We start from the raw sequence: 23423 nt of genomic DNA, 5'->3' as shown, positions 1-23423 counted from the left end.
GGCGGGGTATTTATATCACGGCCTTTGTGTGTGTTTCGCTGACTGACTTGCCCCAAGGAGATGAATGCCATTTATGCTTTGTTACCAGGTTGAAATAGTGTGCATGCGTGTGCGGCAAAAAATGAGGGCCGCAGTTGTCTCTGCTTAAAAAGTGAATTATTTGTGCCTTTTAAAATTATTATTATCTATAGGGATATAATAAAGCTTCATCATGCTCACTTCCTTATGTTTCAAAATATTCCCTCAAATACCCCAAATATTTCACTTATCCCCACAAACAGTTAGAATTTTTTTAATTTGATTCAAATCTATTAGTACAGCTCACGCTGTCTTGCCAAGACGCTTTCATGCGCAGCAGCTGATAAAGAGGAGAAGCTGCGTGCTGTGGGGTTGCGCCCGTTTGTCTGAGCATCAGTGTGAAGAGAAGTTGTGCAACAAACATCTTCAATGCCTCCTCAGTACGCACCAAGCCTGCGCTCTCGTCTGGCACCCTTGCTGCTTTTCCTGCAGACTGGGTTTATCATCATATTTGCTTTTTACACTGAAATCGAAAGAAATGGAAACGCTGATGACTTCAGCAAACGTTACCCAGGTGAGTTTTATTTTTGTGAGCTTGGAAGGGGGGTGTTGAGGTCAGATGAGGTTAAAGATGTTCGTGTTTACTTTGATTAGCTAATTCATGAAGCAACTATCTTTTAACCCTTGTATGGTGTTCGGGTCTGTGAGACCCGTGTTCAGTTTTTTTCAAAAGAAAAATTAAACAATTAATTATTTTTTCACGTGTAAATGTGTTGTGTCTTTCCACTCACTCCACTTGATTATAACTGATTTATTTATAACATTTTATATAAAAGAAAAACGAGAAGCACATTAATTCATAAATGTGATGTAACAAAGGTAAAGGGAAAAAATTAACCATGTTTGCTGTTCATATGTCTTGTAATTGGGATGAAGTAAACATCTGTTGAGTAATTTAACATAAAATTGTTTGATAGTGTTAATTTGGAAAGCCAAAACTCTAGCGGGTCCACCAGACCCATGAACACTGGCTGAGTAACAAAAATACGAACACCACACAAGGGTTAAACTAACTTCATGTGCATGCTTTAGTGTGCGAAATAAACACACTTCAGTCCAAGAGTGTGGGGAGGAGCTGCTGTTTGTTGGTCATTGATAAGCCCGTGAGTAAATGTGTTGTGTCCTCAGCTAAAATTCAGCTGTAACTGTTTATTTTTGTGCCTTCTCTTCTTCTTTTTCAGAGTTCCAGGATGTGAATGTGATAGTGATTCTAGGCTTTGGCTTTTTGGGCACTTTTCTAGTGCGCCATGGTTTCAGTGGCTCCGGGTTCAACCTCCTTGTGGCTGCCATGGCCACCCAGTGGGCCCTCATACTGAACGGTGTGGAGTCCTTGTACTACAGGGGAAGGCTCAGGATAGATCTGAAAAGGTGGGAGGAGACGGTTGGTGCAGATAATTTCCTCTAAAGGAGCTTATATAAATCAATTTAACTGGAACTTGTTTGCTGTAGCTTGATAGTTGCTGAGATGTGCACTGCCTCAGCCCTCATTTCAATTGGAGCTGTGCTGGGGAAGACCAACCCAGTCCACCTCATCCTTATTGGACTGCTCGAGGTGTCAGGGTTCATCCTAAACAAATGGCTTCTGCAGTTTCTCCTGAACGTAAGCCCACGTTTCACCCTCATATCATATCTTTAGATAAAGTGTATTCACATCGATATGCCGCTGCTAATGTTTTTCTGGTCCTTCTAGACCCGTCCTCTGATCAGCATCATGATGCTTCACATCTTTGGGTCCTTGTTTGGACTCATGCTGACAGGGACACTTTACCGTAAAGGCTCAGAGCAGCGATTTGAAAAGGAGAAATTTGACACAAAGATGGGATTGTTTTCCATGTTAGGTAACAGCTTTCCCAGATATCTGCTGCATCATTTGGCTAATTTCCACTCTAGTGAATCTGTGTACAGCTGAATCTGTCTCTCCTCTCCAGGGACTGTTGTCCTCTGGATGTTTTGGCCCAGTTTTAACTCTGTCCTCGTGGATGATCGGACTCCTGGGAGGAAGCTGGAAGCCGTGTGCAGCACCTACCTGGCCCTGGCCGTTAGTGCTGTGACAGCAGCTGCGATGTCTGTGCTCTCCAACCCCAAGGGAAAACTACACCTGGTATGACCTGACACTTGATATGTTTGCACATTATTATGAGACTTTATGTGCAATGTCAACATAAGGTGTCCAGCATAAAACTTCCCCTCTGTGCCAGTAGACAGACTTTTACTGGCCCACAAAAAGTCAGTTTGAGTACAGCTAACTGTTTTTGCTCATTTAGCTTTAAAACTAAAGCTAAAATAAATGCAGTGGACCAAATGCTGTGCTGCTCTTTAGACTAACCCCTGCTACCTGCAGGCATCTCTGTTAGAAAGAGAGACATATGGTAGCAGCTGCTGGCTTAAAGCAACATTAAAGTCAAGATCTATCAGTTTATCTGCTTTCATTTTAGCTTTTTTCATTTCTACTCTCTCTGAACAGCTGAAAACACTGCTTTTCTTCCCATTTAAACCATCCCCACAGGAAGGGCTTTTATTAATATTTTAATGGGAAAATGCCCTCATCTGCCACTTTATTAGATACACCTTGCTAGTGTCAGGTTGGACCACATTTTCCTTTATAAGCTGTCTTAATTCTTTGTGGCACAGATTCATCAAGGTGCAGGAAACATTCTTCAGAGATATTTTTTGGAGACCATTTGAGTTCAGTGAACTCATCGCCATGCTCAAGAAACCAGTTTTAGATGTGCAAGTTGTGATCATAAAGGGATGGACATGGTCAGCAACAACACTCAGGCAGGCTGTGGCATTTAAATGATTCTTAGTTGGCACTGAGGGGCTCAGAGTGTGACACCGTTACACTCTGAACAGCTTGTGTGGACTGTAGTCTCAGTCTCCTGGCACCTGGTGTGATCTTCTGCTGCTGGTAAAACCATCTGCTTCAAGGTTCCACGTGTTATGCATTCAGAGACGCTCTTGTGCACACCTGTGTTGTAACGAGTGATATTTGAGTTACTGTACTGCCTTTCAAAGCATTTTCAGCCAGTGGGAATCCCCTTTCTTTTTGACCATGCCTGCATGTTTGAATGCACTAAACTACTGCCATGTGATTAGCTGATTATATATTTGCATTACTGAGCAGATGAACAGGCATACCTAATAAAGTGACTGATGTAGAACATTATTTTTGTCAGTATTTTATTTTAAAAATGAGGACTGCAATTATCAGCACCTAAATACGCTTTAAAGCCATAAGTGGTTTTTGATGTTCTGGCTGCGTTAACACAGAAACCTAATATATGACAAAAATGAAGTTTATGTTATTCACAAACTTTTGGTGGACTTATTAAAAAATTGGGGTTAATTTAAACACATTTTGGTGTTTATTAAAATTTGCAGTGCAAGCTCAGCTTCGTCACCATGTGAAGCACCTAAAAGTCTGATTTTCTTTCAGATCCACCTGCAGTCCTGCATCCTCGCTGGTGGCGTCGCTGTCGGCGTCTCCATGTCAGCAGTTCGTCATCCTTGGGAAGCCATGATAATCGGCTTTGCTGCTGCCATAATATCATCCATTGGATTCCAGTATCTTAAGGTTTTCCTCACCCCCTCCTAGACGTGGACATTTGCCTCAAGCTTGCACAGTCTGTATGATAAAACTCAGCTGTTAACTTATTTCACAGATCCACATGCTGCTGGCATTTCAGTGCCATGACACATGCGCTATCTTAAGCAGTCATGCACTTCCTGGTCTACTGGGATGGATAGCGCATCTTGTCCTGCAGATCAAAGACTCAGATGATCACACAGTGTAAGAATGAAACGGTCCCGTGATGTTGGACTGCAACACGTAAAAGAAGGAATACCCTGCTTAATTATTTGTTTTTCTTTCCTTCTTCTTCTGACAGAGCGATCCGGTTTGCTGTATTTCACATCTGTAGTCTCCTCATCACCATCGCTCTGAGTGTGACGCTGGGAATCCTTACAGGTACAGTATGCCTTAACCTCTATTCCAGCAGCAGGTACAGTCAGTGCGCCGTCTTCTTTATAAGTTTCATCTCCTTGTTTGAAGGGCTCCTTATCAGGTTGAAGTTTTGGAGACCACCCCAGTACAAGAATTGCTTTGATGATCAAGCCTTCTGGGAGGTATGCAGTCATCTTCTTTAATGCTTCCCTTTCAATAATTAAAGTCTGAAGATATTTCTGACATATTTTCCACCATGCTGAACTTTAAAACCTTCACAAAACCTTAAACAGACAAAATGTTTTCATGTTTTTGCAGTTTTCTCATCTGGCTGTGCGCAAATAAGAAGACGAAGACCCCTGTATATAATTTCACACTCTCTCCTGACTTTTATAAAATAATGTAGTGGGATATATTTTTTTGTGTGAGGGAGGAAAAAAAAAAAGGAGGATAAAAATCGGGAGTGAGGAGTGTCAGACTGATTTACTGCTCAGTATGTTTTTATTGCTGCCATGGCTGTGAAACACTGCCCTGATGCTCTGGGTGTTACACAAGCTGAATGGACAGATGTTGCATTCAAATACAAAGTCGCAGCACTGAGAGGACACCCTACAGATGTGAAACCTCTGTCTGCCAGAGGTCAGCACTGTGGCTAACTGAAACTCAACAATAAATCTGGATTGCTGCAAACTTTCAGAGCTGATATAGTGTTATTCCTGGAAAATTACAAACAACCCCCCATGGTTACATTCAATGAAACATGTATGTGTACACATCTACGAAAAATCCGTCAGTTAATATTTTGTACCATAACCACTTATGGAATGTGCGCTTGGCAGGCAGGCTAAATTAGGGGATGCCATAAAACAAAGGAGATGGAGACAGTTTAGTGTCTTGAAGCTCCCAAAATACACAATTTTGTTTATGCATAAGTAAACCATTTTAACAACATGGCTACAGAGTCCGATTGCAAATAGACATGCCACATTTGAAAATATTCAAACTTTAAAGAAATCTATGAAGATTTGTGCTTAATTATGATTTAGCTTTTATACAGCAAACCAGATAAATTAAACATGTTAATCTGAAGGCTAAAAAAAAAAAGGAAATAGTTTATATATAAAGTGAATACCCACTGAAGCATACAGTCTCATACAGTATAGAAAGCAGAGTGTATAACTGTGGACATGAAGAGACACGCAGAGTTCATTACTGCCAGAGATCCTCTGTACGACCAAACTTGAACACCAAACCCCTGAAGAGGAAAACGATAAGATGAGTGAAATGTTTTCATTGTCCTGAAACGGACGAGAGAAAGAGGACTCAACAACTCACCCGAAGAAAATGAACGCATTTTGGAAGAAAACAGCAATTCCAGGGTACACAGTGGGCTTCTCTGCAAAAGACGCAACAGGTTTACGGCGTCAGTTACAGCATCACGCCGTCACAGCTTTGATCCAAGAGTTCCTTACTGCAGCAAACATCCCTCTAAACAGCCTCATTTTCACCCAGCAAACAGTGACGCGTGAACGTTATCTGCCTATCCTAACACAGGTTGCACCGCAGACGACGTTGATTCACTCAGACCATCTCTTACCAAGCGACAAGTTATTCAAATTATCACATTAAAGAACGCATGCCTTTCTCTTTTTAAATACACACTTCATAGCTGGGTTATGAAACGGCTGCGTACAGACAACTAAACATCGATGAGTCCAGGTACGCGGACTGTATAACTGTGTAATATGACCACAGTTATGCTGTTTATAAATACAATTAGATCTTTTTAGACGGGGACACTTTTGTTTATAGCTTTGCCTCTGCACGTCACTACGTGGAAATATGGCTCCAACTGGAAATACAAATTATTTCCATTATATTCATTCATATTATAACCGAGGTGCCAAAGTTCCCAGTCCAAAGTTTCTACAGTTGAAAACACAGCTGAACACTTGGGCCAAGTAGAAAAGTGCTAAGCAGATAAAGTGGACTCACGGGGCACTACAAATCCTCCAAAGAGAATCCACATGGAGGCGATGAGGGAGCCAAAAGCCAGCATGAAGCCGATAAAGAGCCACACTCGAGCACCTGCAAGTAAAAGATAAGAAAGGGCGGAACACTGAGTGACGTGGTGTCGAGCTTCGTTTACCACGTTGGGTTTTACTGCATGCGCAGATACACGCCACAAGAACAGTAGAAAGCATATCTGAGACATTAAATAAATAATCGCTAAATGAAAATAGACAACCTGTCGTCATCACAGCAGACACACACCTGTCTGTCCCATGCAGCCTTCGCTGTAGCTGTCTCCTCTCACTTGGCCATTTGAAACAGCATTTATCCTAAAATGGAAAAAAGCAGAATGCAGAATCTTCAGATGTTACAACCCGAAAAAAGTAACATTAACTAATAACTGTTGGAGCAGAAAAGTTATTTATAAACCCTATCCAGGCCAGTTAACTCTGTAAGTGTTGTATAAATGTGTTTATTACATGCAAACCAAAAATTCCTTCATCCACCAGCGCTAAAATCCTCCATGGTTCTCAGAGTGTCACACATGGGTACTGTCAAGTCCCGTCTTAAAGCCTTAAGATGAGGCTGCTTTCTGACTTGATTAGGGTCAAAGTCTGGCTTTTTACAAAACTGTATGCATCGGACTGAAGGTTACAGCACTGTGTGCAGAGAGATTTCACTATGATTAACAAAGTGTTGAAAAAGAATCAACATAAACCCACTAAACGTTTGAAATCTTTCTGAGGACACGTTTCACAAGGAGGACTCACAGGACTCTAAAAACACCCCAAACTGATTAAACCTGTTCAGGTGCTCGTGGGTAAGAGTCCTTTTTAAACTCTTCCTTGACTTAATGCATCAGTAACATGGACATGTATGTTATGGAGTATATAAAGTTATGAAACTGCACAGAGGAGTGGTGGAAATACATCTTGCAGGGAAAAAAGGCGTTAAACCTTATTTTGGGACAAAATTACTCAATACTTGAAGCATTTATATTTGCTTAAACTTGAAACATATGTCCTTTTGTGTGTTTTGTGAAAGCGAGTTAGCAAAAACAGAGAAGCTGAAAAGAGAGTAAGGAATTATTGTGACGACAATCCAAGGTCAGAGAGAAAAAGAGTACAGAGCTGTGTTTCAACATGAAGTTCAGTCTTCTTTTGTAAGGTTTATAACAAAGAGAGACAGGATGCTGGAAAAAGCATGAAATAAATTGGATGATGTAACAAAGAAACTCTTTCACGGAATCGAAGAATAGGGAAGATTAGACCTCCAGGCAAGGGGTGACTCCAGAAGCGTATATACAAGAGAATACAGCACAGCTACCACCATATGCCAGAGAAAAGGATGGAAATGGTTTATAAATACATACAAATGTGGCTGTGCTGAAGAGAATTTAGCCTGAAAGCAGTGTTAAGACTAGCAGTCATAAAGAAATAAGCAAGAGTGATTATTTTGATGAGAGTACAACCTTGAGTTACAGAAAAAGTAATATTTAGGAACAGGATGCAAACACGGCACTACCAGCGGCATGTGTAGTTACACAGGTTACACACAGTAAAGCTCCAGGGGGGCAGGAGAGAAGTTTTGTCATTAATCCATTAGTGATGACCTCGGACATGAGGAGGAGGGAAAACAGCACGTCCGAGGAGCTTATAACAGGTTATGGAAGAAACTCCTGGGACATTAAGGAACCATGGCCGAAAACACAACAAGCACAGTCCGAAAAGGACCGTTCAGAGGGGGCAGCAGGTGCATGCAGTGTGGAACAGAAGCTCATAGTGCAAAGTATCACTGAAGTGTCACTTCAGCCTTACAGTGCACATTGTGCCACAAAGATAAACTCCAACACCACAGTGCGTGGGGGATCTTCTTGCATATGGATTGCCAGTTTAGTCCAACAGTCCCAGTAGCCAACTTTTTTTGAGCTGGGCCAATATAGTGCGGAGATCTGCTGTATCTGGAATCTGCAGGGATATTGATGGAGTTTACTACCCTGATGGGCACCAAATCACCTCTACACATCTGCCTAATGGCGGTTTTATTTTTGCTGGACCAAACCTGCCACCATTCAAACATCCAGCTGGGAGTGCAAGTACGATTACTATGAGGGAAGTTGCTACAAAAACATCCAGGTCGATGAGGACATACAAGATCAGGAAAATTGAGTAGATGGAAGAGCAGAGCACAAGATGAGTGATGGTGACCGGCCACAGTCCTTGAACCAACTCAGGGCCCTGCTGGACCACAGAACTGGGGACCAGCTCATCGGCCTTGCAACATCTGTTCACTGCTGATGAAGTGGACTCCCCCGTCTTAACCACCATGACAGGCAGCCAGCGATCTCAAGGAGGGGGTGTCGAAGAGACTGAGATCCCTGGGCTTATCTTCATCCAAAAGTGGAATAAGAGGACTTAACATCCAGCCTTTTTATGGTTGCAGTGATACAGAGAACTAAATCATGCTTAATTCTAATCAGAATATAATCAAGAATAAATGTAATCAATACAGGAGTAAGAAAATGTAGTTTCAGTAATGTAATGACCCTCATGCTTGACTTTTTCACCCAGATTCCAGGAGCATTGTTATGACCACGGTGCACCCTTTGCTCTGTGTGTGTTAGAGTGAGAGCACCAAACAGGCACTGTGTAAAAAAGCAGAAACACTGTGGACTTACGATTTAGAATTAGAATTTGCGTCTGTTTCCCCTTCTTATTTTTTGCTGTGCCGGGGTATAATCACAGAGGAATTGGAGAACTTTTTTCTGCATTCCTACTGGATTATATCGGCACAGACTGGTGTAAGTGGTCAGGATGCGGATGTTTCCCTCTATCTCCCTCATCTCAAAACCAGCAGTAGAAATCAGCATGATCTCAGAGTACAGTTTGTTCATTGAATTATTATTATCTTACTTGGATTTTGCTTTGCTCATGTTAAATTGCTGAAATAAAATATGCTGCATTCAAAAAATGTAAATTCTGGGCATCCCCTTTTTAAATTTTTGTGAAACCATAAAGATAAAAAAGAACCAGTTCCAGACTTCCTGTTTTGGAGAGATCTCTAAATCCACACTATGAAGCTAAAGTTGTCTCTCTTCACATTCATTTAGCTATTGACACTTTTCACATGAGTGACACGTATGAATTTAACTCACATGTTAACAAATGTCTCTGAATAAAAAGATCAAAACTGGTATCACTGTCACCTTAGACAGGGTCATCAATCACTCTTGAAAACAGAAAGGGGCAACAACCCCCGACTCCCAGTTATTACGTGACTAAATCGCTGTTGTTGGTTTTTTTTTAAGGTCATGTGACATCAGCTCTACTTCCTCTGTGATATTACGCATGTGATTTGGAAAACCTGCAAGTTGAGCTTTAAAGCTTCAGAAACACCAAACAGCTGCAGTCTGTCTTACATGAGAAAGGCCACGGTAGCGATGACTCCACAGGTGTGATATGCATGATGAAATTCATCCTGTGCCGGGTATTTCACTGCAGCATCAATGATGATCCACCAGCCGGTGAAAAACTGCAAAAACAACATCCCCGGTTATGTAAATATGTAAAATCTTCTATACAGATTTATATATATGTCTTTATTGTTTTGAAGAAATCAGTGGAAATACCAGGACTCCAGCAGCTATAGAGGCAATTGTGTTTCTTCGCTCTCCCCAGTCCACATTACACTCACAGTCTCCGCACCGGATCCCGTCCAGAAATCCCGACATGACTCTGGAAAAAAGTAAATGTAGGTGTAAATCAGGATTTGAATTAAGAGAAAGGCAGCTCAGTTTAAACAGTCTGAAAAAAACAAATAACATATCTTTTTATTAATGTAAAATGTAAAATATAAATATTACACATAAAAATCTGTTAAAATCAAATCAAGTCAAACCTTAAAAAGCTGAAGATAATACAATGAGAAGGTGAATAAGAAAAAAATCGAAATAAAATAATTCAATTCAATCATAAATACATATTTTCATAGAATATATACACTGACTATAAAAAATTTAAAAGTTCAGAAAAGAAAAACTATAAAACCCAACAGGCTAAAACTGTTTGTTAAATATCAAATAAATGTATTGAATTAAGGAGGTCAAGAGGGGAAAAGGGGCGAAACAGTAATATAATTTTTTTTTTAAAATGTTCAGTATAATGAAATAAAATACAAATAGCAAAATAATGAAATTGGTAAAAAACAAAAACAAAAAAAATTATACAACTGAAAATAATACACAAATAACACCGGACAGAACAGTAGCTTGTCCAGGAGTAGATTTCAGCTCCCATTGACTTTTGATGGAGGTGTGGAGGACACAAGTACTCTGGATTTGTCCTGAACCTCAGGACTCGTGGAAACCTACCTACTCAAATAATGATGCTAAGCCGTCTACTTTAGGTTCAATAACTGAACATCAACGCTCTGGCTGTTGCCACAGCTACTAGATTATTACAGCGTCCCTGGAGGCCACCGTCTGGAGAATGCATAACAACAATGACACAGATGACTCGTTATGTGACTCTTAAAACAGTAAAAATAGGTCACTGAATGCAGTAAGGAAAAGTGTCTCAGCAAAATTTCCACCCCATTGTGTACAGGAGGAACAGCTGATTTATTAAAGTTTAAATAAATGATGACATCACACTTTCCACAGCCAGCCAGGTGTATTCCTGACTCCACTAATGTAAGTGCGGGCAACATGAAAAACAGCTGTTCATTATGCTTATTTCCAATAATCAATAAGCGAAGTCAGAAAAGTGGACTGAAATCTGACACAAAAATCCATCAGTGCGCAGGCGCCGTACAGTAGGCTCGTGCTCGCGCACAAACACCAACAATACTGTAACTCCACATTTATCCCGTTTAATCGCCACATGCAATATCCATTAAGCCCCTAAAGGGATGATAATAGCAGGTATAAGTTTTAGAAACTCAAACAATGCTCGTGTGTTTGATTAAAACCCTGCGCTGTCGCTTTCTTTTGTTCATCGCTTTGGTACTAGCAAACATTTCCTTGAAGGTTTCTTCTCGCTACGAAGTTGCTGAAAAAATACCACGAGCCAAACGACAGCGGTGGGAACGGATAGAAACACACATCCCGACAGTGTTACCCGTTCCTCGTGCCATTTTCAAAGGAATTCCTACCTTTTATTCTCGCTTTTTGGTGTGTAAAACCTTTGGACAAACCCGACTTTGCTTCCGACAGAGGTTCGTCATGCACATGCGCAGTCAACCCACACCCTTTTCGATCAAAGACGCTGTTGATGTTGTTGCCTTCAGGAGCAACGGATAAAGTGTGAATTTGTAAACATCTCTCCTTTCTAATTCCAGTTACTCCTGACCAGTAAAATTATTGCATAGTAGGTTTCTAAATAAGTGCAATTAATATAAAAAGGATTCACAGTTTCCCATTTAATGACTCATTAATGACACTAGTGTTTCTGAAATAAGGTTGGCATCACATCTCTACAGTACCTGCGCATTTTAACACTGTTCATCACTCTTTGCACAGCTATTGAGCGGGCTGAACAGGATCCTCTGGAGGACCAGGACCTGTTACTGGGCCGCACATTTGGCACACTTATATGCTATTTATAATATAAGGGAATGATATGATATGATAATAATCAATATATATATATATATATGTGACATATAAGTAGAATTGTGGCACTTTATTCTAATACAATAAAATACTTTACATTTCTGTCCACATTTCTTTATATGATTTAAACAATTAATTGCAAAAGAATTCAGATTCAGAGTTCATACAAAACAAATAAAGACAACAATATCCCGTTAGGCTTATTTTACCGGATTCCAATAAAACAGTTAATCCTACTTTTTTCCTTGTGTCACACAGCTCTCCCACTCTTTATTCCTCTGACTATCCTTTTTAAAATCACAGCGATGCTATATATGATTCCAATAAAACACTGGAATCATATATAGATGTACTTTATTTATTATTGGAATAAAGTACATCTTATTCATATAAACCATTGGAATCATATATAGCATGACCTTATATATTTTACTCATTAATCTCCTTGTTGTATGATATTTTGATTTGGGTTTATTGAACTCTTCACTTCTTTTATCTTTATTTAACTGAGCTCCTTATTTTGTTATTGTTGTGTGTGTGTGTGGGGGCGGGCGGGGGCATAATCTTTCTGAGCTGGTTAAATTTGTGTTATTGAGAGACAATTATTTCGTGTTTTGGTGACTGTAACACACTAGTTTCTCAGTTTTTGGGATAAATGAAGTACATCTTATTTCTTTCATCCTTTGTCTTCTTTCATTCCCAAATTAACCTCCTGAAACCTCACGTCGTCATATGAGAATATAACATTTTGGTTTCTCTGCTCCTGTCTGTTGAACAAAGTATCTTACATTTTGTTAAACTATGGCAAAGAGATGAGATGTCTTAACTTCCAATAATACATCTCAGTTTTTATACATCAAAGGAACCCCTCTGTACAACTATATGGGCTGTAACATTTTAACATAGACAAAAAAAAAAGAAGAAGTTTTATTTAGCTTTTAGTGTGCAAAATGAAAGAAAACACCCCACCAGCTCATCACCTGGACTTATTCCCTGTCAATTAAAAAAAAACATTTTCTGTGGTAATTCTATTGTACAGTAGTTATAAAAAAAGGACTTTATTATCTTGGGCTGACCTTGGTGGACTTGTTTCTCAGGATGTAGATCATCTAGAAGCCACTGACTATGGGCTCGAACAGATGGGGGATTTGCGCCTGATACCTCATGTGTGAGTCACATGACACGCTCTTTAGCCCTGCTGCCTCTGACACTCTCAGTGACCATAATCTGTACTACCTGAGTGCACGCAGAATCCATTTAAGGCTGCACCATCAGACAGCATTTACTTTATTGATGACTATTGTAGAATTTTGATTACATGGAGTATATAGTCACAGAAATATCAGAATATCAGGTTAGTGGTTCATAAAAAAGGTTTTAAGTCGTATATAGACAGTTTATAGCATAGTTTTGTTAAGATGCAATATTGTTCACTATACACGAGCAGATTCTTCAGTAAGATGGGCAAACACAAGATGACAGTCATCTTAGAGGAAGCCGAGCAGCTGCAGGGCAACAGATATGGAGAGAATGATGACTCCGAAATAGCCAATGTAGCCGTAAGCACCGTTCATCCTCTTGGCAGGATCTGCAATAAAAAGGACAAAGTAAACATTGATCAAATCAGGATTATACGAAGAAAACGAGGCTAAACTTTTCTGTCTTCTCTGAAGTTCTGAACACATGATCATTTAAATGTTTTGCTTCCATTAATAATGCAGATCATTGACTTCTTAGCTTAGTAACTTTTCACCCATATGTTATCAAATGTAAATGATTAAACAACGTAGATACTGAGCAATAAAACTGCTCAGACTATCACAGGGCTGTAACTCTTGCAGCACCTGGACTTCAGCTCTGAACATCTGTCTAACTGCCATATCATGCATATTATGACATGGCATAATTGTAGACACCAACCCAATGTAGACATTACTGATTGTGGTATTGATTAGGGGTTAATACTAACATAACTCTGTATTTATTAATAAAATATTAACGTGAGTGTATAAATTTTACGTATCATGACTCCATTCACTTAATTTCAGTCTTACCTCCTGTGTAGTAGCCCCAGGCATAGGAAAACCTGCTGGTCACCCAAATAACCCCCAAGACAGATGCTGACAGCTGGTTAGAAGCGCACACAAATAAGAGTTAGAAAGAATGGAGGAAGTCAGGAGAGTTTCCAGATGAGGGCACAGCTGCCCCTCACCAAAGCCGCTGATATAAAGTACACACAGAATCATTACATTACTCATGAATTCAACTTAAATATAGATTTAAACTACTTTTATTTTATTTAAATATTCCTGTTGTGCTACTTTCAGCACATTATAAAGCAATATCCTAAAAATATAATGAATTATTAAAGATATGACCATCCAGCAGAATATAAAGTACAATTACTTCTACCTGGAATATTAAACACAAGTACACATTAACGAATCGATAATTATCCAGTTTGGGTCCTACACACCACAGATTCACACATTGCATTCATATCATTTTATTTTTATATCCCATCCTTTCTCTTCTGTTTATCCTTATCAGGGTCACAGGGTGAGAGACAGGGTACACCGTGCCAGTCTATCACAGAGGGACAGACAACCATATGCACTCACATTCACATGGGCAATTTAGAATCACCTATTTACCGTACCCCACTAAGTACATGTCTTTGGACTGTGGGAGGAAGTCGGAGGCCCCGGGGAAACACGGGGAGACCACGCAAACTCCACACAAAAAGACCTTCTTGCTATAAGGCAACAGTGCTAACCACCATGCCACTGTGCTGCCCTTTTTTATATTATTAATTAAAAATGCCTTCATTGGGTTTGTTAAGGCATTAAAAACTACCAGGTCAAGGTCAGAAAAAGATTGCAATTTTGGTTAAAATAACAATCGCTACATGTGCTGAAGCCCTTTCATGAGGTATTTCAACATTTCACCGCTTCGTCTGGAAAACCATCATATAAATATATGGTGATTTGTGTCCATGAACATACATAAAGATCACGTCTATTTATTTATTTGAGATCATTTACCTCTATTCAAACACTCCCCCTACTGTCATAAGTGTCTAAATGCCTTCTTGTCTCTCTTTCTTTGTCATGCACTCTCACAGGTATCAGGGGCTCTAACAGGTTCAGTGAGGTCTTTGAGTAACCGCTGGTCTTTGGCCTGGATCATTACTAACAAACAGTTATCAAATAAAGTAACAAACCAAGCATATGCACAGATTTTTTTCTAAAAAGAAAAAAAAGAGACAGAGAGTGCTCCACCAGAGTCTCCACTCCACAGATGAGTCTGATATGTGCACTGAATTTTTTATATTTAGTAATCTGCTACAATAATCTGTTTTTCAAAAGCACTGAGCCTGCAAATACAATTCTTCTGACATCTTTAATTGTGCTCACTTCAGCAGCTACAAACATTTCACTTCCTCACTGACATCTCATTATCGACCACTTAAACTTTCTGTAAACTTACTTTCCTCTAAGGATCTTCCCGCTCTCTGCACATACATCAAACCTGCCTAACAGGATATTTGCATGCTATCTATATATCGTAAACCGTTCTTATGTGATCTGTAGTGAGATATCCCAGATTTTTAACCTAATTAACATTATTAGATTTATATTTTATAAACTCTGTTTATTTATGACCATAACTTCTGTTTTACTGTGCACCCCCAATCCACCACAGAGAAAAAAAAGTCGTGGACACACCCCTGTGATCGAGGAAAATCTGCTTATTCACTCTGACACTAACGTTTGAACTAGACTGTTATCTGGAAAAATCATGCCAAAGTTCACGCGGGCGTGTTCCTGCTCGGCCCCTGACCCACTGCACTAACACAATAAATGCATAAAACAAAAAACTTAGTAGTGAAGACTGATTTAAGTGTATATGATCAAATTTACCGGGTAAACAAGAGCTGCGATGGTCTGGAAAACCAGCCACTGAGGGTACACTTCCAGGGTGTTCTGATGCGCCCTCTGGATGCAGTTAAAGACTTGCTCCTTGTCGCTGTACATGGTGGGATACTGCAGAATAAACAGCGTGAAATAAGCCCGAGATGCAAATAAAAATCACTTCAGAGCGTGCAGTGTTCGTTTTTCACTTACTTTCACGTTGTACTTCTTTCTGGCTCCCCCAACCTTAACTGCCAAATACCCCAGCATGATCCAGCTGTACAGGTACGTGAGGATAACATATCCGAAGTTGGATGGCAGCACGGTGAGCGGGTCCATTTTCAGCCTGCGATCAAATCAGGTGAACAGCGAGGTGTGCGCACGCTCCGCTTTTATAACGCAGGAAAGAGGAGGAAGCGACAAAGTAAACAGTACTGCTAAGTAGACGTTACATAAAATTTCGCGAGATCGCCCGAGACTTCCTTTATTTGCATTTGAAATGCATTCACGACTTCACTTTCTCCCAATGACGGTACAGTCGTTAGTTTCTCCCTTTTAAGCCCTAATCAAATACAAATTATAAGCCTGCAGGCTTACAAGATAGATAGATAGTTTGTAGGTATAGCGATATAAAATTTCAGATTTTATTAAAGGTTCTCAAAGTTTAGTCTGAAAAAGTTTTTGTTAGTATGTAAAAAATTTGAGACTTATGGGGTCATTTTTTTTTACAGGAGAAAAAAGTTTCTATACCACATCTATGCAAATACAACTGCTCCGATTTTGAACCAAAAATAAATTAATAAATAAATTGCAAAGCATAACACTTTCATAGCTATAACAATTAAATAAATGCTGTCTCACCTTTTATAAATTTAATGCGTTTAATGATGCTGTACAAAAGGTGATCTTCATACCACACATATTAATAGTATGTATCAAAGTACATCGGGATGGGACAACAGTTTAAATTACTTTTTAGTATTTGAGTAATTTAATAAGCATGGGAAATATCCAAATTAAGTGTTCAAAGCTGAAAAATAGCCTACATTTAATTTCCTTTTATACCATAGTCAGCTGGCAATTTTGAGAAGACAAGAGCAGGACGCAAAAGAGAGCAGTCAAGAGAGGCACGTATTTCATGCTGATAAGGACAAATCCAAAATTACACAAGTAGCAATGCCAAGGAATACACATATTCAGAAATCACATGGAGCTCAAGCTCAGGAAACCCAAGACACACAATTAAATGGATAACACAACAAAGGGTGCAGAAATGCTCAGGTGATATACACATACAAGAAGTAATGACTGAAATAGAACTAGGAGTGTAATTAAAGATAGCTGAAAACAATGAAGACAACAAGCCGAGGAAGTAAAACCAGACAAGTTACAGGAGACCAACAGCTACTGAAATAAAACAGGAATTAAGACACAACAAAACACAGGGGAAGACAGAATCACACAGAAGCAAAGTGAAAGACAAACAGAGCAGAGACTGATGTAGGGATGGTAACTAAAAGTAATGTGTGTATACCAAAACCGCAACGCTAGAAAATGAACCATAAAGACAGAAAGCATCACAAAATAAACAAGACTTGTAAACAATAACCCCATGAATAGAACTCTAAATACTAATTTGAACGTAGACACACAGAAAATCCAAACAAAAAGATAACATAAAATATAAGACATAAATGACAGACTGTAGAGATTCCCTCAGGGAGGAATAATTAAACAAAAGTATTGTTAAGGTTCGGTTCACAGTTCTGTAAAAAACACAAACATGAGTCCTCCTCAGAAAGGAACCATAAATAAAACTGTGTCCACCACTCAGGGATCATAACATATTGGAATAAAAAACGCTTTGAGTGCTCAAGTTGAGTAGAAAGGCATAGTATAAGTACCAGTCAATTTACCAAATTCATTTTACTCTGCATCACAGTCCAAGCAATGATTCCAACACTCAGCATCAACATCAGGGAATATATCACAGTTTGAATAGAAAACCTCCACCAGTTAAATGTCTGTGACACAGAGGAACAGGAACAAATCTTGGTACTCTGGGTGTTTGAGCTGTTTTCTGATAATACAATGGAGAGAACTTTAAAAAGTGCATTTTGGGTAAACTTTCATCCTTATGTATTCCAAAAAAGGCAGCATATGAAAGGCATCGTTTTAACCTACAATTGTTACCAGACTCATCTTCTAGTCCTCCATCTCATGATAGAGGAAAATCCTGTATTTATAACATAAATAAACATCACATTTCACTTGGGCTTTTATGAGAGAGCAGGGAGGTTGACTGGGTCGTTAATGAAGCTGTAAGGTTGTGAAATTATTTGCATAGGAAACAGACAGTAGAGGTGTCAAGCATACGGTAAATGATTCCTGCCAGTGATAACAACCTCCTGACCTCTAGAACAGGGGTCACATGCAGCTCCTTGGGAAAATAAATTATCAGAATTTATTTGAAGTGTATTTTATTTGTGTCAGTTCTTTTTTTTAAAACGTTTTTTTAAATTGTAGTTCTAATTTTTTTATTTATTTATTTTTTTGTCTGTGAAGGTTCTCATTCATCCAGGTCATCGTAGTCAAAGGAGCTTGCAAAGAAAAGCGTGTGGACTTCTTTAAGTTGCTTGAAGATGTTTCACCTCTCATCCGAGATGCTTCTTCAGTTCTGAAGCTCCTTTGACTATTTATTTTTTTGTTGCTCAAAATAAGCATATCAAGACTTTCAACCCCAGGGAGGCCAAGTATGGAGAAATGTCAGGAAAGAAAAATATCTGAAGAAAATGAAACATTTAATGATGCTCGGGCAGATTCATTTCAGAATCATCAATCCCTAGGGGAAATTATTTTGGTTACAGTGCTCCAGTATAAACAGTAACAAAGAAAGACAATACACTAAGTAAGAAATAGACACAATATATACAATATATACATGACTTATATAGATATAAGTCACTTATTGATAAATAGCTGAATAAGAAGAAGAGCGTGTGCAAAAAGGGTGTAGCTATTGCAGTATACAGTGTCTTAAGTGGATGAGTTGTACAGGGAAATGGCCACAGGCAGGAATGATTTCCTGTGGCGTTCAGTGGTGCTTTTTGATACTCAAGTCTCTCACTGAACGTGCTCCTGTGACTGACCAGCATGTCATGGAGTGGGTGGGAGGTATTATCCAACATTGTCTTTATTTTTGGACAACATCTGCCTCTCCGACACCACCTTAAGGGAGTCCAGCTCCATCCCCACAACATTACTGGCCTTACAGATCAATTTATTGAGTCTGTCAGCATCAGCGACCCTCAGCCTGCTCCCCCAGCATGCAATAGTGTAGAGGATTGCACTGGCCACAGACTCGTAGAAAATCCTGAGCATTTGCATTTACTTCTGATCAGAGTGGCCCACCAGTATGCCTAATTTGTGTAGAGAGATTGGCTAACAATAAAATGTCAAATGTCGCAAGACATTTCCAAAATAAAAACACAGCCTTTGCAGAACAATACCCGGAGGGAGAGAAATAAAGCTGAAGAACTGAAGCGGAAGGCTGATCTGAGGAAAAATCAGTTGAAGAAGTGGATGAAGTCTGCAAATTCAACTATGCAAGTTTTATGGCCATTTAGCAAATAGTCAAGCATGGGAAGCCGTTCACGGAAGGAGAATATATGAAAGAATCATTCATTAAGATTTCAGAATGGGTCTTCAACACCTTCTAGAGTCTAGAAGGTGTTGAAGACCCATTCTGGTTGAAGACGCAATGATAACTCCCATTCAGCTGACTGATAATATCTTAAATTCAATTACACTGGATGGCCTTAGAGAATGTAAGCAGATTTTTAATTGTCTTTTGTCACTTTAACAGCCTTCCTGCTGAGAAAGACCTCAGTCATGGCCTGACAAGCAACGGCAAAGTACAAAAAGCCAAAAATAAACCATTAAAATACAATTTAAGAAGCCAACAAAAACAAACAATTATTATTCCACTAAAAACCATAAAACTTATTGGGTTTATACTATTAAATGTGGAAATAGTGAAATTTGTCATTTTTTATTTAAAATAAAATTTCTCTTTTATGTAGGACAAAGTTTGGATAATTAGTTTCAAGGCCTTTTTTGAAATTTTGTTTTATTTGATTTACTCTTAAGTTTGAAGATGTGTGCTGACTGGTTTCTTTGAGTTTCTGCAACACTGTTAGACATTTTATTGTATTTTTACAGCAACTTACTGGCAACACTATTGCCAGTAAGTTACTGTAATTACTGATCTACAGTATCTTTACTGTTGTGATGTTTTACAGTTCAACCACTTTACTGTAAACATATATTACAGTATAACAGCTTTACTGTAAACGTGGTTTACAGTTAGAAAGACTTACCGTGATTAAGTTTTATAGTATCACTGTACTGCAAATGTGGTTTATGGTATAACACTGTAATTGTGTACAGTATAATTTGTTTAGACTGTAATTGTGTTTTACAGCAAATAAAAATAATGTTAACATTCATATTCAATATAAGAACATTTACAAAAACAATATAATTCAATAAAGTAGTCTCAGAATAGTGAATTAAACCAACATTTATTGTTGATATTTTTTTTAACAAGAAAAACATTTTTCAACTGAATAAAAACAATGTCAATAACCAAAATAAATAGAAGCGTACATGAAAACTACACAGTCCTTCACCTTTCTGTGTCTGATTTTTTTAAGGAAAACAGTTTTTCATTCCACTAAAAACAGGTCAAACCCACCAGCATGAACATTAAATAAACTATTACAATTGTAAAACAAAAATCATTTACAAAATGTAATAATTATCAGTGGGTCCCAGGAAATAGAATGTGACATGGGATTTAGATTTCCGTTACCAGGATGGTCGGGTTCAGCGTAGTCTTTATCACCACCTGTCAAAGACACATCATCAATATTCATGTTTGCTCAGGTTATTCACTTGTTCACATCTGTCTGAGATCATTCATACTGTTGTATGGATGAGTGTATAGTATGTATATAATTATCAGCTATGTAAAAGATATTATCATCTCTGTATTCTTACCTAGTTGGAAGTCCTCCATTCAAACTCAGAGAGCCGCTGGAGGAAGGTGGTGATCCGAGAGCTGATGCTTGTAACCTTCCTCTTTACGACACGATCTGTCTTGCAGCTTGTACCAAGTTTTGCAGGGCATTTTGTTCCCATGTCTGGATTGATCCTCACAAAGAACCTTTTAACGGAAAAAAGGCTGCTTTAATTTCAAAATTAAAACATACATTACAGCAATCACCTATATGTTTCTGCAACTGTAGTCAAGCTATCACATATATTTCATTCTTAAATGGTGTAAGCTTTAATGGTGTAAAGTATTTACCTCTGTATCATCTCCTGTGTGATGGACGCTGACTCCTGATACTCAAGGTTGAAAACGTAGTATGACGCAAAGAAGACAGCAAGGGTGCTGGCAAAGTCATGCATCTGCTCAGGCTCATAAAATACCTTGCCCTCCAAACTGATCATCCAGCGGCTTGCAGACATGAAATTATTCCCTAAAAACAGACAAGAGTCCAATAAGACAATGTGCTCACCGTTACAAATAAGGTTTCCACAAGAATGGTGGATAGCAGGCCTCACACTGTACAAAAATAGAATCCACACAGTTTGCTGCTATTTCTCTTATTATTTATTATGTAATGAAAATTATGATCAATTACAGGAAAAAACTGCCTAATGTTTTGGCATTTTGGCCTGTGCTGAAATGTTAGGCTGTTTTTTCCTGTTGGTCATTGTGTATAATAAATAAGAGAAACAGCAGCAAACTGTGTGTATTCTATTTTTATACAATATAAAACAGACAAACCCCTGTTAAGTAAGTTGTTGTGGGTACAAATACCACAATAATTACATAGATTTTTTACAAAAATATTACAAGAGGATTGAAAGTATTTACTTACCAAGCGCTATTACCCTTGGTGTGATGGGTAAGGTCATCTCTCTCTCAACAGACATCTTGGTGGAAAAAGCCTTTAAAACACAAACACTGAGGCTACATCACACTGTCAGCGCAGCCAGCAAGGGCAGGAGAACAGCAATGCACCACACTGGGCGGGAAAAGACAGAGAGACAATTGTTAATTTAATGTTGCATTTATTTAACCCTTGAAAAATATATTTACATAAGTAAATAAAAGAAAAAAAACACACAACCCATCTTTTCCAGAATAATTCAACTAATTGCTCTTTTGACCAACCTAACACAGACGTTACATGGTTTTCCTATGAAAAAGACCCTGGAAGACGTTGTATTAAAGGGAAAAAAACATGCTCCCCTTCCCACTTAAAAAAATAAATAAATATTAAACTTAGGTTGGAGTTCCTCACGCCACCAACCTAATGTTATATTAACTTTTTAATGTTGTGTACTGCAGCTCACACAAAATTAAATAAAGCAGGCTAACCTACATGAGCAAGCTCAAAACTGGATAAGATTGTTTTAGCAGTCTCTAAATTTCCAAAAAAAAGTTGTCTTTCTTTATTCTCATTAAATGTGTATTTTTACCTGCTGCTTTAGCTGAAGCTAAATGTCCCACTGTTAGCATGGCCAGCTTCTCAATAGTCATAGAACAGAAGCGCAGGAGAACAATGCACCACACTCGGCGGGAAAAAGACAAAGACTGTCGTTGCGCCTGTGTTCTTCGCCCCTCCCCGTGGAAAATATATATCTAAATATATATTTAAATAAGAAAAGAAAAAAAACACACACAACCTATTTTTTCCAGAATAATTCAGCTAATGTGCTATTCCGACCAAGCTAACACCGATTTTAAGCCCCCTCCCCCCACACACAAAAAATATATATGCTCTTAAGAATTAATAAACGAGTATGTTAGGTAGGAGAGTCCTTTGCATTACCTTATGACGTCCCGTTTGCAGTTTCCACACAGAGGCCCAACAATAACGAGGTGCAAAATCTTTTGTCCTCTCGAGCATATCGTAATGAAGAGTTAACAAAGTTGGACTGTCTTTCCTCTCCTGTCAATCACTGGATCACAGGTCATGTCAGTCAGGATATGGAGTGGTGGTTGGTAGAGGTAGGTGGGTGGGCGGGGCCAGCATGCATTCAGTGTGTGTTTCACTAAGTTGGGTTGACTAGTTCCCAGAAGAGTTCTGTACATGTTGCACGTTCAGTAAATGAGCAATTCAGTTACTGCTCGACTGAGAAGCCTCCGCCAAATTATTACAATATTCTCCACTGACTGAAGTTCGCCTTTGGCAACGCAGTGGCAAGCACACATTTGCAGCAGCTGTGCATGTGCATACAACTGCATGCAGCAGATTAGATGATCAGAATTCTTGAACCTTACACACAGGCAAGTCCCCTAAAAAGTCAAAACCATAATACTTTCACTGGTATCATACTGACAAATGGCATAGGTTGGAGGAAAATCTGGAAATGGTTGGCAGTGAAAGAGTTAAAATGTAATGCACTATTGCAACCAACCACTGAAAGAGTAAAAATGCACAAACAGTATGATGAACCATTCAAATCACATAATACAGTAGCACTACTGCTAATGTGTTAACGGTAGGTATAACTACTACCGCAATTTTAAAAAATACAGTAAGTAAATGTAAATAACCTTAATATACCCATAATGCAAAGCAAATTACAGTAATTAACTGTAGAAATGTTTTCAGGTAAGTTACTGGGCATTTTGTGGTATTTTACTGTGAGAAATACAGCAAAGGTTAACAGTGAACATTCCTTTACAATGTAGAAAAACTAATATAATACTGAAATTGCACCTTTTTACCCAGATATTTGAGTTCTTTAGACTGATAGAAAGGGGAAAAGACTTGATGGCCAA

General features: G+C 38.7%; 4 protein-coding genes across 6 annotated transcripts; 1 reads left to right on the top strand and 3 right to left on the bottom strand.

Moving 5' to 3' along the window:
• The first annotated feature begins 372 nt into the window (after window positions 1-372).
• On the top strand, window positions 373-4711 carry rhd (Rh blood group, D antigen). The gene is made up of 10 exons (XM_004566578.5): window positions 373-592; window positions 1260-1446; window positions 1528-1678; window positions 1769-1916; window positions 2007-2179; window positions 3515-3652; window positions 3741-3868; window positions 3966-4045; window positions 4130-4203; window positions 4340-4711. Exons 1-10 carry the CDS (start codon window positions 448-450, stop codon window positions 4364-4366), a joined length of 1251 nt encoding a protein of 416 aa, XP_004566635.1. The 5' UTR covers window positions 373-447; the 3' UTR covers window positions 4367-4711.
• A 195-nt stretch (window positions 4712-4906) lies between these two features.
• On the bottom strand, window positions 4907-11336 carry tmem50a (transmembrane protein 50A). The gene is made up of 7 exons (XM_004566579.5): window positions 11186-11336; window positions 9663-9768; window positions 9453-9565; window positions 6296-6363; window positions 6017-6109; window positions 5357-5417; window positions 4907-5276 (listed from the first exon to the last, which is right to left on the bottom strand). Exons 2-7 carry the CDS (start codon window positions 9762-9764, stop codon window positions 5231-5233), a joined length of 483 nt encoding a protein of 160 aa, XP_004566636.1. The 5' UTR covers window positions 9765-9768; window positions 11186-11336; the 3' UTR covers window positions 4907-5230.
• A 1565-nt stretch (window positions 11337-12901) lies between these two features.
• On the bottom strand, window positions 12902-16000 carry mgst3b (microsomal glutathione S-transferase 3b). The gene is made up of 4 exons (XM_004566576.4): window positions 15773-16000; window positions 15569-15691; window positions 13700-13772; window positions 12902-13233 (listed from the first exon to the last, which is right to left on the bottom strand). Exons 1-4 carry the CDS (start codon window positions 15896-15898, stop codon window positions 13133-13135), a joined length of 423 nt encoding a protein of 140 aa, XP_004566633.2. The 5' UTR covers window positions 15899-16000; the 3' UTR covers window positions 12902-13132.
• A 4134-nt stretch (window positions 16001-20134) lies between these two features.
• LOC143414112 (uncharacterized) lies at window positions 20135-23092 on the bottom strand. 3 transcript variants are annotated; one of them, XR_013094659.1, is made up of 5 exons: window positions 22468-23092; window positions 21524-21657; window positions 20931-21105; window positions 20621-20786; window positions 20135-20468 (listed from the first exon to the last, which is right to left on the bottom strand). XR_013094659.1 is itself a non-coding variant. In XM_076877780.1 (5 exons), exons 2-4 carry the CDS (start codon window positions 21563-21565, stop codon window positions 20621-20623), a joined length of 396 nt encoding a protein of 131 aa, XP_076733895.1. In that variant the 5' UTR covers window positions 21566-21612; window positions 22468-23085; the 3' UTR covers window positions 20136-20468. The 3 variants fall into 3 exon arrangements, 2 of the variants coding, with proteins under 2 accessions (XP_076733895.1, XP_076733894.1); XM_076877780.1 differs by having other exon boundaries at window positions 20136-20468; window positions 21511-21612; window positions 22468-23085; XM_076877779.1 differs by having other exon boundaries at window positions 20136-20468; window positions 21511-21657; window positions 22468-23084.
• Between the last annotated feature and the right edge of the window lie 331 nt (window positions 23093-23423).

This window comes from Maylandia zebra, linkage group LG19 (assembly GCF_041146795.1).
Source record: "Maylandia zebra isolate NMK-2024a linkage group LG19, Mzebra_GT3a, whole genome shotgun sequence".
Taxonomy (NCBI): Eukaryota; Metazoa; Chordata; class Actinopteri; order Cichliformes; family Cichlidae; genus Maylandia; species Maylandia zebra.
The sequence above is the reverse complement of the archived record's forward strand: the minus strand, read 5'-3'. Positions and strand labels throughout refer to the sequence as shown.